This window comes from Ovis aries, chromosome 2, assembly GCF_016772045.2.
Source record: "Ovis aries strain OAR_USU_Benz2616 breed Rambouillet chromosome 2, ARS-UI_Ramb_v3.0, whole genome shotgun sequence".
Classification (NCBI taxonomy): Eukaryota; Metazoa; Chordata; class Mammalia; order Artiodactyla; family Bovidae; genus Ovis; species Ovis aries.
In genome coordinates, this window is record NC_056055.1 from 149,344,405 (window position 1) to 149,363,274 (window position 18,870).

At 41.6% G+C, this 18,870-nt stretch overlaps 1 protein-coding gene across 19 annotated transcripts in view; it reads left to right on the forward strand.

Annotated features, from left to right (window-relative positions):
• Positions 1-18,870, forward strand: part of RBMS1 (RNA binding motif single stranded interacting protein 1) — a 219,739-nt gene that overhangs the window by 87,209 nt on the left and 113,660 nt on the right. For 8 of the 19 annotated variants that reach the window (XM_015093389.4, XM_042244890.2, XM_060409826.1 and 5 more), the window contains exon 1: positions 1-420. The exons of 8 other annotated variants lie outside the window; for them this stretch is intronic. In XM_015093389.4, coding sequence (XP_014948875.2) covers positions 352-420 — 69 coding nt within the window. In that variant the 5' untranslated portion in view covers positions 1-351. 3 more of the 19 variants (XM_060409833.1, XM_060409832.1, XM_060409834.1) reach the window with 1 other exon arrangement.

Genomic DNA, 18,870 nt, shown 5'->3' on the forward strand with positions numbered 1-18,870 from the left:
GGGGCGGTGGTTGAGGCCGCGGTAGGTGGGGACGCGGCGGCGCTGCTCCTCCGCTGCCGCCGGGAGAGTCCGCGGCGCCGCCAGCTCTGCGCGCGAACTCCCGTCCATGGCACGCAGGGCGGCGGCCGCCCGAGCTGCCCGAGTCCTGCCCGCCGCCGCCGCGCCGCACTTTTAGGCTACTCGGGAGGTCGAGGGTGGAGGAGAAGTCAGCCCGGAGCTGCAGCCCCCGCCGGCCGCCGCCGCGCGGCGAGAGGGAGTTCCCGGAGCGGCCGCGGCCCCGGCCGGCCCCCTCCCTGCGCCCTCCCCCCTCGCGGCGAGGCTGCCCCGCGCCCGCCGCCCGCGCCCGCCGCGATGATCTTCCCCAGCAGCAGCGGCAACCCCGGGGGCAGCAGCAGCTGCAGGACGCCCTATCGCAAGCAGGTGAGGCGGCGGCGGGGATGCCGCGCGGAGGCCGGCCACCCCGATCTACAAAAGGCGGCAGCGCCCGGCCAGACTCCGCTGTCCTCCTCGGAGGGACCGGGCTGGGCGGTGACCTTGTTTCGCAGGAGGCGGCCCGCGGGGACGGCTCGGGCCGTTGACCTTAGCTGGGGAGATGCCCTCGCTCCCGCCGGCCGAGCTGGGCAGGACGCGGAGGAAGGGGAAGGGGCGGCGGCGCGGCGAGAGCAGGAGCGCTCCGGGCTGGGGGCTTCGCCTAGCTCTGCAACAAGTTTGGGTTTTTTTCTGGAAACCTTTGTGTGTGTAAGAGTAAGATAATAAGTCGTAACACTGGGCTACAACAGTCTTCACTTGGAACCTCAAAGAACCTACCCGATTCGTACTAAACCCGGAAGACCAATGTGTGTGTGTGTGTGTGTGTGTGTGTGTGTGTGTGTGTGTGTTCGCGCGCGCTCCCCCCTCCCATTTATATATTTAAAAAAAAAGAAAGAAAGAAAGAAAAAGAAACAGGAACTTGTGCTGTCACTTTCTCAAGGTTTTCAGTTTCCAGCAGCAAAGGGGAATCCTGTGACATCTAGTTGCAGAGATACTTGGATAAGCCTGAGTCATACACATGCCTTTTCCTATTTTAATACCGTTTCATACATTTTTTAACAGATTGAACTCCAAAGGCACTTTAGTGGTTAGATCAAAATCCCCTGCCGGGAAAATGAGTGGAGCTGGAAGCTTATATTCATAGCCTTTTGTTTTGTTTTTCATCTTTGTTTTTAAAAGAAGGTTACTGAAGCCATGTTGTGATAAATCTCACAGAGCCTTTCAGCAGCAGCAAAAACAAAACGTAGCCTTAAATTATGTAAAAAATGTGCAGGTCTGTTTAGAAAAGGTTAAACTGATTTAGAGGTCAGTGGCAAGATGCTTGTTGAGAAAACAAAAACACGATTGCAGATATTTTTCTTCCATAATATATCTCTTGTCTACATCCTTAGCCACTGAGACAAATCAATTAAGTTATTACCCCCATAATGATTCAATCAAACTGTATCCTTCCATGCAGACCATGGCTCTGTTAAGATCATGACAGATGACAGCGATGCCTGGTGGCTTTCCTAAAGGCGTTCACAGGGTTATTGATTATGTTTAGTCCTTTTTGTTCTCAGACTCATTTTGGGGGAGGGAAAGCATGTCTTAGCATAAATATGTCTGAAAGTGGTCCTAATTTTCTGAACACAGTGACAGTGTCCAAAAGTATTGTTTTCTGGCCCTTGTGTCTTTCACTTGTTAGCTTCCCCTTAAAAAGACAGTAAACACACCTAGTCTGTGTTCCCTTCCTGCCCAAGTAAATGAAACTTTTACCTGGCTTAAGAAAAGTCCCTCCTTTTAATTAAAAAAAAAAAAATCTACATTTGTGGCTTGGTTGAAGTATATACTAAAATTGTCAAGATTCAGAAGCCGGCATCTCTGAACTCTCTTCCTGTGGCCTCATTTAAAAGAAATACCTGGGATCCAGTACACTTACATCAACTTCATAAACCAAGCCAGTTTACAATGAATATTCTCCTGAACCCTCCTCCCCCCCCCCACCTCCCTCTACCTGAAAAGATGGCTAATTATGTAAGGGCCTTGTGTATTCATTTATTTGTTGTCAAAACCCGGCGGGGTGTTAGCTCTGAAATGGGGAAAAAGCTCTGAGGGCGAGGCCTTTTGCTGTGAGGGGCTGGAGGTTTTGTGTGTGGAGGGGGACAGCCTGCTGGTCTGGAGCACGCTGATAAGATGCTCTTCTTTTCACTGGGCTCTCCTTAGATTCAGAGACTAAAAGGGCTGACTGAATCAGAAAAACAAACAGACTCTTTTTTTCTATAGGCGAAGAAAGAAATGAATGTGTAGGCATTATACAGACACAAGACCCTGGGTACCAGTGGTATTTTGAGTCAAAGGTTTCTTTTGTTAGTATTTAGCCATTCACTGGGAAAACACACTTCCAGCGCGGGGACCTGGTTACCATGAGTGACTTTGTGATCTCATCCTGGCATAGTCTAAATGGGAAGTCTAATTAATGCTTCTTAGAAGATTTTGTGATATCAAGCTTGCACCTTTCAGTTCACAATACTCTGTTCATTTAGATGAAAGAATAGGTACGTTTTAGGTGTATAGTGCAGTTTGATTTTAATATATAGTAAGCTGTTAGAGCTGATTTAAGATAATTTGCCTGAGGAAAACACTGAATGTGAGGAATACTTGAAAATCACCTTTGGAAAAAATAAGCCAGAGTCATATTTGCATTATACATATATATTAGTGGCAAACCATCATTGAGCATCTTGCGGCCTGTGGATTGCTGTTCTCAGTGCTTTAGGTGGATTAACTCATTTAGTCATCTTGACAGTCTTACAGGGCAGGTAATAATATCTTTATGTTTTACAGTTGAGGAAACCGAGACATAGTTTAAGTTCCGTGCTCAGTCTGTATGACCCAAAGTACGGAGCCAGGATTTGGACCCTGGCAGCCAAGCTCTTTAAACTACCACACCTCGGCAGCCTGCTTATTACATGCACATTTCAATGAAAACTGGCAGAGAGCTTCTCCACATCACTGCCCATCACCCTTCTAGTCTCAGAAAGTCTGGTTTAGGGATTCCTCCCACCTTTCTGGACTGGGGGCTGGGGTACAGGGTGGAGGGATGGTAAGGGAGTTGAAGGTGAAGAATGATGACGTGGATGACTTGGATAGTGAGTTAAGGATATTGAGGATTGGCAGCAATGTCAAAGGATTGCTTTATGGAATGATTGTACGATTTCTTCTTACAACTTTGCAAATATCAGAGTCAGCCAGTTTCAGTTAAAGCAGAAGTGGGTGATGCTCATCCTCCTCCTACTCCGTGTTGTGTGTGGAGGGCACCAAGGAGCACCGATCTCTGGCATCATCCAGAATAAACAGGATTTTCCTGTATCACAGGCCTATGAGCTTGTTATAAATACACCTGCTCGGCTCTCGTCAGAGTAAGATGCTTTGAGTGGAGTGATAACCCAGGAGACAGTATCTAGGCAAAGACTGCTGGCTCTAGTCTCAGTGGAAAAGCCTGTGTGTCCAATTATTGTTAACTGTGACTTTCAGATATAGGATATTAAGCAAACCTAGTCTGATTATATGAGAACACCCCACAACCAAAATGAAAACCACTTCTGTAATTGTGAAAATATTTTAGTATGTTTCCGTAGAAAAAGTGCTTTGTGCTGAAAAGGTCTTAATTAGAGAAAATAAATATTTCCATTTTATTTTCAACTGTTTTATTAGGTACTTCCCCCTTCGTGTTTCCTTAACTTCCATTATGGAACTGCTTTCTTGAGGTTGACTCAGTTATGCCATATGCTTGGTTTTTTACAAATTGAGGCATGTCCTTGTTTAGGGTTTTGAGCAAGTCCTCTTTTTTTGCCCGGTGGTTTGCAGTTGGGTCTTTTGGGGTAGAGGAGTGAATATAAAAATTTGTGTGTATGTATTTCTTTTCTTTCCAAATGATCTTGCCAACCAATAGCTGTACTTGATAAGAGTTGCTAACTTTTGATGAGTGAAGTACTTATCTCCTCAGTTTAAATAGATTTACATAGTTTGCTGCTTTCTTGAAGATTAACTGGGTGTAGCTGCACGTGAAGAATTCAACAGTGATTCAGTGGTTGGCCTTGTTAGAGGATGACATACAAAGCTGGTGATTAATCCTCTTCAAGCAGTTTCTGTTCACAGCAATTTATGTGTAGTAGATTGGATTTTTGTTAAAGTTTGAAGATTAAAGTTGTTCAGAGAAATGTTTAAATGAACACTGACTGAGCCAGTTTCAATTTATTGTGTTTTTTGTTTGTTTTAAAGAAAGTAAACCTCCTCAAGCCACTGATACTGGAGGTGTTTTTTTTTTTAAGTTAGCAGATAGTTAAATTGGTATCCAGAAGATACCAATTCCTGGTTCTCTACTAGGCTATTCTGATGTGTTTGTGATTCAGTAGTCCTTATGTGTCAAGGTAATGTTTGAAATAAGAATCCATAGCCATTTGGAAAGTATGGAATTCATCATTAGTGATATCCAGTTTTTCCTCTAGGTATCCCTTTTGGCATCTCACTACATTTTCCATAGTTCACGTCAGGTTTTAAACATGTTTCTTGTTTTTGCTCTTTCCTTCCTTTTAGAGTCTTCTGTTAACTGGGCTCACCATATATTGGTAATACTTTTCAAGCCCTTTCTTGGAGGAGTGGCGGGGAGACTGTCTCGTCCAAGTTTCTGAGAATGTATTTCCAAAGCACTCTGCCAATAAATATTTAAAGATATATATGATATCCCCTTCCCAACCTCAGCTATATTTAATCTTCACAACGGCCATGTAAAGTAGGAAAAGGTCAGGAATTTTGAGGTAGTGAATTTAAACGGCTTGGCTGGTGAAAGCTTGGTCTCTGGAGTCAAAAGCTCTGTCTGCTACCAGGAAAAAGAAGGAAGCTCAGTCAAGAACAGCTGTAGCCCTCACGACACTTCCCTTTCCTTGGCCTCCCAAAGACATGTGGCACACAGAGCACCCCAGATTTCGGCTTTGGGAATTCTAGCTCTGTAATTTATTAGTGTTTTTTGTTTGTTGTCATAAAGGCCTTTGCTCTAGGGTTGTCAGATAACATACAGGACATCAAGTTAAACTGGAATTTCAGATAAACAGTGAATAATATTTCAGTGTAAGTACGTCTTGAATATTGCACAGTACTGTGGTTTTTATTTGCCAAATCCAATAATCCTATCTATTTCTGGGGAACCCAACTCACTTTTTAAAACAAGTTATAAAAGAAATGATAATCGTAAACAAAATTATTTCCATGTTTTCCTCCTAAAATCTTGCCTCTTAGGATATTCCTTGAGCCCTGGTAATGCAGATTTCACATCTTAACTTCATTAACCATCACTCAACCTCACTGAAATACCCCCAGCTTAATTAAGTTCTGGCTCTGTCACTTGCATGCTTTTTCAGTCAACCTCACAAAGCCTCAGTTTCTGTTAAATAAAAGTAATAGTGCACACTCCACAGGGTTGTTGTTGTTAATCCTTCTCAGGTGTTATTATTATTAATGTCCCTACCAAGCAAGCAACAGTGGGTGGTCCTGGGAGGCACTGTGTGATCCTGGGGGACCTTGACACAGCCTGTAAGAATGGATTTTGTTTAGAAAGTAGGGGCAACCTCCCAAAGGGTAAGGATCTGGAGCTTGAAAACAAGACTCAACCACATTAAAAAAAAAAAAAAATCCAAAAAAGATGTAGAAAAGAACATCCCACCATATTTTAAGACAGTGGTCCTGTGTTATGCTCTTGTTAGCAGAATTTGCCGTGTCTTTGGGGAAAGAAAGCCTTTCAATTCTCCGTTCTTTATGCAAATGTATGATTGGAGAAGGGGGAAAAAAGCATTAGTGACTGTTGTTAATGAAAAATACTGCCTTTTAATTTGCTCAAAAGCAGACAGATTTGCTTATTAGTATATGCATGATGATTTCCTGAATCCTTTCCTTTGTCTTGTTTGTATATTTGGTTTTCAAAGGTGCCATCTTTGCCTTTCTCAGAAAAATAAACATTTTTTTCTCCTTGGACATCTGTAGGTGTTCAGTGGGTGTTTGTTTTTAAACTCGAGTCTGTAGAGAATGCTTTGCTTAATACATTCTAAAAGCTTGGTAAATTTTAAAATAAGATAGACATAACATGAGGAAGGAAGTAATAAGCTTTTCCTGAAGTTAGGACAGGGTGGAAACATTAAATGGAGCAAACTAAATTCTATATTAAAATAATGAATCAATGTAACTATTGTTTTTTAACACTTATTAAATAGCAGCTACAACAAAACTTGTAAATATAGTAGTGCTCTGATAAATAGAAATATATCTTGGCTCCACTTTATTTAAGTATATGAATATACAAAGCAATGTAATGTAAACTGGGGAAATCGTATTTATACTTGTTAATTGTGCATATAATACAGCTTCAAAAATGCATTTTAAAAAAGAGGCTGAAAGGAAATATGCCAAAAATATTAACAAGTGTTTTCCTCTGTTGGTAGATGGAATCATGAATGATTTACTTTTCATGATTCTCTCTACATTTGTTTTTCAACCTTCCAGTCCCCCTTGGTCTCCACATGAACATACAGTCCTCTGGTTACCAAGAAAAAGATAAAGTGAAAAGAAAAATCTAGAAAATTATACTATTTTTAAGGTTTAAAAATTGCAGTGAAAGTTCAGTTTTCAAGTCAATGAGAATTTCAGCCTAGCGTGTAGATACTACTTGTTGCTATGTCTGACCTTTGAGATGTGGTCCTTTCCTATTCTTTACAGGTTTCTGTGTATTCTTATTTTTACTGCGAATTCCTGTATCACGTTTTTGGAAATCACCTATTTCTGACACATAGTTTTTATATTTATGAACTCAGTATTTTCCTGTTTTATACCTGCTCAACAATACTTCTGTGCATTTTAAAAATCATTTTTAGGACACTACTTTATATGAGTCAGCAAGGAGAAAATAGAGTTATATGTATGGAATTTCATTTGCTAGATCACTTTTCAGGAAAGGAGCTATTCAAAATATTGAGGAATTACCTCTGTTTTCTCTTATTGTCATTTGACTTATAACTGCCTTTCAGTACAGCTGTTTTGTGGACAAATTCCCTCACATTTAATTTCTGTACTAAACATGAACCAAGACTGCTCTACTGCTCATGTCATAATCCTTTGGATTTGTTTTATCATGAATACTTATGGTTATCTTCATCACACACTTTTTTTTCAGTATAGCTTTTTGAAAGGGCAGTAGGGTGGGAGAAGTATATATTACAGCTTCCTCACAGATAGCTCTAATATATAATGGGGCAGTGAGGGTTTCTGTAAGAATCATTAAAGCTGTTACTTTGTAATCCAGGGGGATTTTCAGTTTATCAGGATATTTGAGGTGAACTCCATAGAGGCTACAGGACTTCAGAGAGAAAGGAGAGAGCACTGGCGGATGGAAGGAAGAGGTGTTGGGTCTCAGGGAGAAATAGAAGGAAAGCAGTATTGCCTCGTTTTGTTGTTTGGTTGAATACCTGAGCTCTTTTAGGGGAAGAGTGAGTAATCTAGGTGAGCTGGACTGCAGAGTAGAGGTTGGGGGGTGGAGCAGGGATAGAGTCAAGCTTGCTAAGGTGTGAGAGGAGCTGCTGGGCTGTGCTCAGCTGTGTCCAATGTAGCCCGCCAGGCCCCTCTGTCCGTGGGATTTTCCAGGCAAGAATGCTAGAGTGAGTTGCCTTTCCTCCTCCAGGGGATCTTCCTGACCCAGGCATCGAAGCTATCTCTTGTCTCCTGCATTTGGCAGGCACATTCTTTACCACGTTGCCACCTGGGAAGCCCAGATGAGAGGAGAGCCCTTAGCTCAAAAGTATTGGCGACAGTTGAGACAAAGCTGTAAAATGGAGTAACGGCTGTGTGAAGATAATAGATGGAGTGGATTCAATTTATTGCACAGAGAGAACTGACAGGATTTAGCTGGTGACTGGTTGGAGATGGTATTAGTGAAAAAAGAATCTTAGGTCTCTTGTCTTAAATGAATGGGGAAATGAAGTTTCTGCTCCATTACTTGCTCTGGGCTCAGTGATAAGATAGAATCCAGCCATTCTCTTTCAAGGATTGTCTACATTTTTTTAAGGCACAAAAATAAATTGAGGAGGGGCGTTAGGTGCTAAATTCTAGTGACATGATTCAAAGTCCAGACACCAGAGATGCAAGCAGGTCCTTCTGTGTCCGTGTCAGTCTCTTAAGGAAGAATCATCCAGGCTAAAAGGCTAGTGGCACCTTGTGCAAACCACTTCAAGAACTCATTTTGGATCCAAGAGATGGTTGTAAATATTTTTACTACTTCCCTGAGATTGTCTTAAAGTTAGTATAGAGGCTTTGTCACATGGGTGTGCTCATTTCATGTTTGGCCTGGATCCTCACATTCTTTGGAGTAGAGTACTTATCCAGCAATTGTTTCTTGATAGTACATGTCATCTATAACATCTGTAGAATAAACAAGTGCGTTTGGTTATACTAAATATTCCCACCTCTACAGAAGTATGGAAGATGGCAGGTTGGGTGGCAAAGGGGTTAGAGAATTCATCCTGCCACAATAAATTAGTTTCTGAGGAAAGACTGTAAGCTTGGTTTGCCCATTTTAATTTGGCCACACGAATCACACATTACCACCCTTCCCACCTGCCAACTGTAGTCAGAAATTTCCAACAAGAAATTCAGAACTAGAGTTCTGGGCAGGAAGCTCAGGACCTCCTGAAACTTAATAGAAGGCACATTGGAACAGGTTAAAGCAGTTCAGGAAGAGAAGGTGTCCAGAAGAATCTGGACAGACCTAGATTCTGTGGGAGAACCTGTGGGAGGAAGGATGAGCGTTAGGCAAAGCGGGGGAAAGAAACGGCAAAATGTTGGGAGAATCGAGAGATTATCACAGAAGCCCAAGAAGAGCGGAGTCTCTAGAATAGCTGGTCAGCTCTCTTAAGTGTTGCCTAGAAGACAAAGACGTAGTAGAGGGCATTGGGAATGTCCGCTGGAAGGTCTTTGAAAGCACTCAAGATGGAAGCCTCAATAGAGTAGTTTGTGTGTGGTAGACAGGCAAGGGGAGCAGGGGTGAGCATGGAAGAAGTGCATGCCAGAGTTTAAGGAATGCATAAGTGAAGAGGGTGTGTCTTTAGAAAAATCGGATGTCCAAAGGAAAGAGTCCCTTCAGACAATATGGAGGCAAGATTATCTTAGTATCTGACTGGTTGTAAGTAGAGCAAGGTAATAGAAAACATGGAATAGTTGGAACTAGGTCTTATTTTCTTTGTTATTTTTTAAGGTTAGTCTTATGGGAAAGGGATCTGAGAGAATTGCCTGACAGTGATATAGGAAAGAGGAGATTGGTGATGCTAGAGATGTTAGGAGGAGTAAGGAGGCCAGTGAAGCACAACCTTTCAAAAGATTGCACCTCAGTAAAGAGGCTTGGTCATCTGTTATGACTGAAAAAAAAAGAGAGAGAGAGAGAGATTGTAGGCCTAAGGAGTGCAACAGAAGATTTAGAATAATTGCTCTTGAGAATTTGGTGAGTGTTCAAATAGAGATGGGTAAAAGGATGACTGAGCTATAGTGAGGGCCCCTGGGAATGCAGGGGTCTGAGTTGGCAGGATATTTTGACCCTTCTCCAGCAAGAAATGAGGGAAAGCATCTGGGTAATGGCACTGCAAGGAGATCGACCAGTCAATCCTAAAGGAAATCAACCCTGGATATTCACTGGAAGGACTGATGCTGGAGCTCCAGTTCTTTGTCCACCTGATGCCACCTAAGAGCCTACTTGTTAGAAAAGACCCTGGTGCTGGGAAAGATCGAAGGCCGAAGGAGAGGGGGTGACAGAGAACGAGATGGTTGGACGGCATCGCCGACTCAGTGGACATAAGTTGAGCAAGCTCTGGGAGATGGTAGGGGACAGGGAAGCCTAGCGTGCTAGAGTCCGAGGAGTCACAAAGGGTCAGCCACGACTGAGCGGCTGAATAACAACGACAAAAGGGATTAGGTGTGGAAATTGAGAGTATTTTTGTGAAGGTTAAAGGAGACAGATGAGATCGAGAGAGACACTGCACTTTGAGAACAGGGAATGTCCTGGGGATCCTGGTAAGATAAAAAGGAAAGGCCCTGGGAGTCAGGGAACGGGAGTGATTCGAAGCTCCTTGATCACGATCTTGAAGAAGTCGTAGTCCCAAGATCTTAATCTTGTAGAGTTATTGGGAGAAATAAATAAGGTGATACCGGTGTGTCTGCCTGGCATGCCAGAAATGCTCAGATGGTTATAATCATTAAGATGTGGCTCTTGTATAGTTTTTACCTCCCTAAAACCACTGTTCAGATATTTGTGTAAATCAAAGCATATATCAAACAGACTTCAATCATGAACCACAAACCAAAATAATACATGTTTTCAACTGAACCACAAGCTGAAATTAAGTTTTAAAACATACCATCAAACTATTGCAAAACATCTTAAGTTGCTTTTAAAGAAAAAAAGGTGGACATGGGTGTGGATCCCAACTTCATCATTTATTCTGTTACTGTGAACTCATTACTTAAACTTCCTCCGTCTTGATTTCCTCAGTGGCAAAACGAGGTAAAATAGTTACTTAATGTTATTGAGATGATTCAGTGAAGTCATAGGCATGACAGCACTTGACCCCATTATCTGACCAGGTGCTCTGTCTTCCTTCATGGGATATCACCTAACAAGTTACTTTACGCAAGAGGATCTCAGTGGCTGGATCACAAAGTGATAATAGTAGTGAGAGATTGTGATCATTCTGTTCATTAGTAGAAAATACTTTTGAGGAGAAAGATCTAGAAGGATAACTCAGTTATCATTGATAAATGGGAATGATTCTTACATTACTGTTTACTTCCTATAGTAAAAGATCAAGGGATTAATGACGGACTTTATAACAGGGAAACAGTACAGAGATATTGTTATGGCTTCTGAAACAGGTGTCCTTCAGCTATTACATGAGTATTTTGTTTCCTTCAGCATGTGATTCTAAGTTTATAAAGTCTTATCATTCAAAGCCGCTTTTCCAAAATTGTGTCCTCTAAGATTCTGGAGTTCTTTTAAATGTTAAGAGCATTCTGGAATTAAAATATTTAGTGTTCAAAGAAACTTGGGAAACACTACATGGTATATAGTGTTACTGTTTTAGAGAGTGATAGTGGAAATCAGCATTAAAAAGTCTGAGAAGTCCTACAGTGTAGACTTTTGTCCAAATTTTGTTTCTCATTGTTTCCAAAACTATTTGATCAGGGTACCTAGAATATCTACTAGACATTCTGTGGAACAATTTGGGAAACACTTTTTTAAAGGAACCTTTGGCATATTAGAGTTGGAAGGGACTTTAAAGATGGTCTAGTCCAACCCATGTAATTTACTAAGGAAATTAGAATCCAGAGACACTGAATGGTTTGTTCAGAATCTCACAGCTCTAAAGCCTAGATCTTTTGACCTGAGTGTTCCATTAAACTACCTTCAGAATCTTGGCTTTTCCAAGGGTGGCACACCCTTGCACTAGTGTTTTCAGAATTGTTTTCATATGACGTTTTTTTATTCTGTGAACAAGTCCTTAGGGATGGTATGCTATGTGTTACTTTCAGACAAAGTAAATTAGTATCTGCCAGCTGTTATCTGTTTTGTTTTTAATTGCTCCTCTTTTAAGTTTAGTTTTCCCACCTATTTTATTATTTCTTGCAGCATTTACGAAATCTAGATTACTAACTTGGGAAATCAATCTAGTTTTAAATATCAGTGATCTAGAAAACCCACAGGTTCTAGTTATTAATGAACATTCTTTTGCCCTCTAATTTTGTTTTGTCTTTTTCACCTAATTGGCTGTGGGTAGACAAATTTACATATTTTTAGCCCCTTCCTGCCTGACTTATTACAGCATGCAAAATTTGCTCTGTGGTTTCTAGGTTAAGTTCCTGTATAGAAGAAACCACAGTTTAGACTTTACAGTGCTGCTGTGTGCTAAAGGCCCATCTAGGACACAGTAAAATATGCTCTTTAAAAATCTAAATGACCAGTTATTGCCCTTTGTTACCATTATGATATTTTAGGTGCTAATAGTTCACTTGAAGTGTTTCTTTTTATGTATCTTACGGTTTGTAGTTGCTTAGTTTAAAGAAAAATGAGTGGGTCCCTGTCAGAGACCCACACTAATTTTTTCTGGTGTCTGCAACATGAAAATTTATTCTAAATGAATCCTGTAATGTGATACTAGTGTTCTGGATGAAGTGATATGAAATAATGTCTGTAATATCATATGTATCACAAAAGGAGCACAGAATATTAGTAAAGGACCTTAGAGGTGAGGATATTTCAACATCACTCAGCTTATCTGTAACAAAGCAGGAGTAGAACTCGTATATCCTGACTACCAGTGCAGTTTGAACCTTTGCAAACAAATTCATCTTGGATTATCATTGATTCGATCAGTATTTTATGGGCCAAGCGCAGTGTGAGTTCTGAAGGGAATAAGAAATTAATGGTTTTACTTCTCAACATTATAGTGAAATGGGAGTTAGGGGGCAGGTATAAATAACTAGATAAGGTAGAAATGAATCAGTAACATAAGAGGTGTAGCTATTTAAGTCCATGGTGTAAGAACATGTGTAACCTGTAGCTATCCCGCTCTCAGTTCATTTCAGTTCAGTTCAGTGGCTCAGTTGTGTCTGACTCTTTGCGACCCCATGAAACGCAGGACGCCAGGCCTCCTTGTCCGTCACCATCTCCCGGAGTTCACCCAAACTCGTGTGCATCGAGTCGGTGATGCCATCCAGCCATCTCATCCTCTGTCGTCCCCTTCTCCTCCTGCCCCCAATCCCTCCAAGCATCAGGGTCTTTTCCAATGAGTCAACTCTTCGCATGAGGTGGCCAAAGTATTGGAGTTTCAGCCTCAGGATCAGTCCTTCCAATGAACACCCAGGACTGGTCTCCTGTAGGATGGACTGGTTGGATCTCCTTGCAGTCCAAGGTACTCTCAAGAGTCTTCTCCAGCACCACAGTTCAAAAGCATCAATTCTTTGGCACTCAGCTTTCTTTACAGTCCAACTCTCATGTCCATACATGACCACTGGAAAAGCCATAGCCTTGACTAGACGGACCTTTGTTGGTAAAGTAATGTCTCTGCTTTTCAATATGCTATCGAGGTTGGTCATAACTTTCCTTCCAAGGAGTAAGTATCTTTTCATTTCATGGCTGCAGTCACCATCTGCAGTGATTTTGGAGCCCCCCAAAATAAAGTCTGACACTGTTTCCGCTGTTTCCCCATCTTATTTGCCATGCAGTGATGGGACCAGATGCCATGATCTTCGTTTTCTGAATGTTGAGTTTTAAACCAACTTTTTCACTCTCCTCCTTCACTTTTATCAAGAGGCTGTTTAGTTCCGCTTCACTTTCTGCCATAAGGGTGGTATCATCTGCATATCTGAGGTTATTGATATTTCTCCTGGCAATCTTGATTCCAGCTTGTGTTTCTTCCAGCCCAGCGTTTCTCATGATGTACTCTGCATATAAGTTAAATAAGCAGGGTGACAATATACAGCCTTGACATACTCCTTTTCCTATTTGGAACCAGTCTGTTGTTCCATGTCCAGTTCTAACTGTTGCTTCCTGACCTGCATACAGGTTTCTCAAGAGGCAGGTCAGGTGGTCTGGTATTCTCATCTCTTTCAGAATTTTCCACAGTTTATTGTGATCCACACAGTCAAAGGCTTTGGCATAGTCAATAAAGCAGAAATAAATGTTTTTCTGGAACTCTCTTGCTTTTTGATGATCCAGCGGATGTTGGCAATTTGATCTCTGGTTCCTCTGCCTTTTCTAAATCCAGCTTGAACATCTGGAAGTTCACGGTTCACATATTGCTGAAGCCTGGCTTGGAGAATTTTGAGCATTACTTTACTAGTGTGTGAGATGACTGCAATTGTGCAGTAGTTTGAGCATTCTTTGGCATTGCCTTTCTTTAGAATTGGAATGAAAAATGACCTTTTCCAGTCCTGTGGTCACTGCTGAGTTTTACAAATTTGCTGGCATATCTTACTCTAATTGACCTGAATTTAGACTATTTGACATTTAGATGCATTTGACTTGATTCTGGGATAGAAACAAGATTCTCAGTTGGCCCATTTTGTCATTGTGTTGGTTGTCATGTTAGAGTTACTGTACCCTTTAACTGACTAATAAGCTGCTTACTGGGCTTCCCTGGTGGCTCAGATGGTAAAGAATCCACCTGCAATGCAGGATACCCGGGTTCAGTCCCTGAGTTTGGGAAGATCCCCTGGAGAAAGGAATGACTGCTTACTCCAGTGTTCCTGCCTGGAGAATTCCATGGACAGAGGAGCCTCGAGGGCTACAGTCCATGGGGTCACAACAAGTCACACATGACTGAGCGACTAAGACACACACACACAGTTTATTAGGGTGTAAAGTAGAGTAGAAAAGATACAGAAGTATATCTTTCATATTCTTGACATTAATTCATTGCCAAATTTGTTTTAGTTCTCTAAACGAGGAGTGGGAAAGGTAGAGAGCACAAAGAGAAATTCAGGCAAAAATAGTACTAATTCAGTTTCTAAAAGGCTCTTCTTTTCATTATTCACTAACTGAATGTGTGAAGTTTGGAAAATATAGTATTTGTAGAGCTAGGATTGTTGACAGTCAAGGAAATAATAAATAAAAGTTTACATAAAAGTGGCTCATACATTTTGTAGAGTATCTATGGCCAGCGTCAACATACAGTTTTCTGTGAAGGGCCTAACAGTAAATATTTTAGGCTTTGAAGGCTGTAAGGGCTCTGTTACAATTACTTAGCACTGCCTGTGGCTGCCAGGCAGCCATAGAGAATGTGTTCAAATGGGCTGTGTTCCAATAAAACTTTATTTACAAAAGCAAGTAGCAAATGATATTAGGCCTCTGGACAGTAGTTTGCAGACCCCTGATTTATAGAATCCTTTATTCATTGATTCTTTTACCAAAAGGTACACAGAAAGAATTGAAAGAAAATGACACTCAAACCAGAAGTAATGATACTTATCAGCACCATCAAAATAGAGTAGACAGAGAATAAAACCAAGTGAGTATAGGTTTGATTCTTAGCTTTGATCAGAAGGTTTTAGATTAAAGACTCAATCTTGACTAGATATTTCGTTTGGTTCCATTGGGGAGGCTTCTTTCATGTATCTGTATAATCAATACTATCTTGGTCTTTTTTTTTTTTTTTGATATCTTGAATCCCTAAATCTTAGTCATAATTCTGAAATGGTGAGACAGAAAGCTGTGATAAAATAGAAGTAACATCCTAGGAGTAAAATATTAATTTCTTTCCCTTAAAAATATCTTTTGCCTTAATTTCCTATAGCTGCCATAACAGAGTTCCACAGCCTGAGTTATTAAACAGTAGAAGTTTCTTTTCTCACAGTCTGGAAGATAGAAAGCCAAGATCAAGGTGTTGGCAGGGCCACATTTCCTCTTACATGTTAGAGAAGAATCTGTTCAGGCCTCCCTCCTACCTCCCTTCCTCACATAACAGTCTCCCTGTGTGGATGTCTATCTCTTTGTCTAGATTTTGCTTTTTAATAAGGATACTAGCCATATTAGAGTCCACCCTAATGACCTCATCTTAACTCAGTTACCTTTGTAAAGGCTCTGTCTCAAGTAAGGTCACATTCTAAGATACTGGGGGTTAGAACTGCAATGTATAAGGGTTTTTTTTTTTTTTGGTGGGAGGACAAAATTCAACCCACAACAACCTGATAGCAGGCTTGCATTCACCTGGAATTGCATTCACCTGTTGGGTTCCCTGGTGGACCCAAAATAAAGGTGAATTGCTTTGTGACTCACTGGTGGTCACCTTGGCTTCCATAACACAACTGTTAGTTATCCTGGTGGCCCTCTTGTGCATCATAGATAGATGATTTTTTGTTCTGTTGTGTTTAACCTGTAAGATAAAAGATACTTCTTTACAGAAATAGTGTAAACATGCGCATGGCGAGGGATACGTCCATTTCCAACCCCAGTCTTCCAGGACCTTGAGGAACTAACTGCTGTGTCCCCAGTCTGCTTTGCTCAAGTTCATACCTGCTATTCCAGTCAAAGTTATTGATACTTCCCGTGTTCTCTGAAGTGTGTTTTTCCTTCCTCTCCTCCGCACTTGTGTTAGGCTGTCACAAATGGCCATGGAACTCTGTCCTCTCCTCTTCAAGCTCACTCTCCTATCTTTTGGAAGTTCAAGTTCAAGTTCTCCCTCCTGCAGGATGATGATCTCTGTGATCTCTTTTTTCCTGCAGTTCCTGCTGTTACATGAGAGCAGAATTCTGATATGATGGTTTTCCATCAACCACATCTCAGCTGGGATGTGTGTGTGTGGCGTGGAGAAGCAGTAATGCCATTTATATTCAGAAAGGGATGCATTGCACCATTACCCATTAAGGTATTAGGTTACCCCTAGGGACTTGGAATGGGCGTGAGCGCCTATAGTTATTAGGCAAGTCCTTCAGAACAAGGAGATTCTTGCCATTTGTACGTTTGTTTTCAAAGCTGTTATAGAGCTGTAGTTCTGTAAGAATGTGGCGTCGTTATCAGAACTTCTTGAGTCTTATACAAAGATTTAAAGGTGTTCATCCATTCTCTTAAAGATTCCTTGCTTTTGTTATTCTTTCTTTTACCTTTTTCTTTCTTTCTTCCAGGACTACTTCACTCCTTTTTTTTTTTTTTTTTTGGACAGATACTAAGGATGTATCTTAATGGCACCCATTTTAAAAAAGGCTAAATTAATCATTTCTCTTTATCAAAGGATTCCTCATTATATATGTAATTGTTGCTTAATTTCTGAGTTTTCTAACTTTTTGTTTGGGCGTGTTTCTCATTACCTACTAGATTGTTTAAGATCTCTGTGTACGTGAAAACTGTATTTCTTTGCAGCATAGTGTTATTTGGGCCACAATATTTGCTGATTTCATTGTCAGGTTTTCTTTAAACATTTTATTTCCTTAATGCATTCAAGACATGAATTCTCATGAAGAATTTTTCAGAACTACCTCAGTGTGTGAAGTAGAGATACTTATCAATCATTATTTAGGCAAGAATTTATCAGTGACTGGCACTTCTCTATGTCAGGGAAGGTACATTTCTGCCCAATATGAAGTTGCTGATAAGCCGTCACTTTCTGAAGTTTGTTTGTTTTACCACATGTAGTCACACAAACTTAGGTAAGGATTGAGACAGTTTGTAAGATGAACAGATGTGGACTTGACTCCCTGACTCTGAATGGGAAGAGAAAGATGTCTTGAAACTGCGTAGGAGGTGCCCTGTCGAGCGCCTTGTTCCAGAGCATGGCTCCCAGCAGGCGAGTTGATGTTTCTTTGTACCCAGTGAAATATATGTAGAACTGAACATTGAACTCCCTCCCTGTCTGTCCAGGAGGAGCCACAAAAACCTCTCACATCTGAGGGAGGGTTAGTAACAAGTGTCAGATCAGGGAACCAGAAATTGCTTGAATCAGCTGATGCAAAAGAGGATCTAGAGGGTGTGACCAGAGAGTGTGCAGTTTTAGAACGGGGAGACGCCTTTTCCTGCCGGCAAGTCAAAGGATCAAGTGTCATTTGGAAGAGTTTAAAGAGACCTGGTGGGGAGAGATGGCAGCTACTTTGTGAGTAGGGTAATCACAGCCAGGGTGCTGGGGCTTAAGTGGGCGGAGGCCTCAGTGCCCTGAAGGCTCAGATCAACTGTAGGGACCAGAGGGTTGACCTTCCAGAGTAGGAGGAACACGAGGGTCTTTGAATTTCAAAAGTGTGCTCTCTTGGTTTTATGCATTATGTAGGCATTTCCTCAAGTGTGGTCCCTGGACCACATGCATCAGTTTCCTGGGGTGCTTATTAAAAAGATAAATCACTGGGTCCCACTGCCTCGCTTTCTCAAATGCTGCAGGGACATTTTAAGGTCTGTTGGTCCCATCACTTCATGAGAAATAGTGGAAACAGTGTCAGACTTTATTTTTTGGGCTCCAAAATCACTGCAGATGGTGATTGCAGCCATGAAAGTAAAAGATGCTTACTCCTTGGAAGGAAAGTTATGACCAACCTAGACAGTATATTCAAAAGCAGAGACATTACTTTGCCAACAAAGGTCCGTCTAGTCAAGGCTATGGTTTTTCCAGTGGTCATGTATGGATGTGAGAGTTGGACTGTGAAGAAAGTTGAGCGCCGAAGAATGGATGCTTTTGAAGTGTGGTGTTGGAGAAGACTCTTGAGAGTCCCTTGGACTGCAAGGAGATCCAACCAGTCCATTCTGAAGGAAATCAGCCCTGGGTGTTCTTTGGAAGGAATGGTGCTAAAGCTGAAACTCCAGTACTTTGGCCACCTCATGTGAAGAGTTGACTCATTGGAAAAGACTGATGCTGGGAGGGATTGGGGACAGGAAGAGAAGGGGACGACAGAGGATGAGATGGCTGGACGGCATCAGCGACTTGATGGACGTGAGTCTGTGTGAACTCCGGGAGTTGGTGATGGACAGGGAGGCCTGGCGTGCTGCAGTTCATGGGGTCGCAAAGAGTCAGACACGACTGAGCGACTGAACTGAACTGCACTGAACTGAGGTGACTTAGAAGAATGAGCTTGCTTATAAAGCAGTGATCTTTTAAGTCCAGGGGTGATGCAGGCAGTAGATGGGTGCCAAGTAAGAGAATGACATATATATGAGCAACTAAGTCAAAATCGAGTCCAAAGAAAAATTGAGGTGTAGCTTTCAAGGCCGACATCAGAAAAGCTAACTACATTTGTCCCTTGGAACCTTGGTTGTCCAGAGCACTGGACCAGCTGGACTGGTGCATATGAGCCATTCTC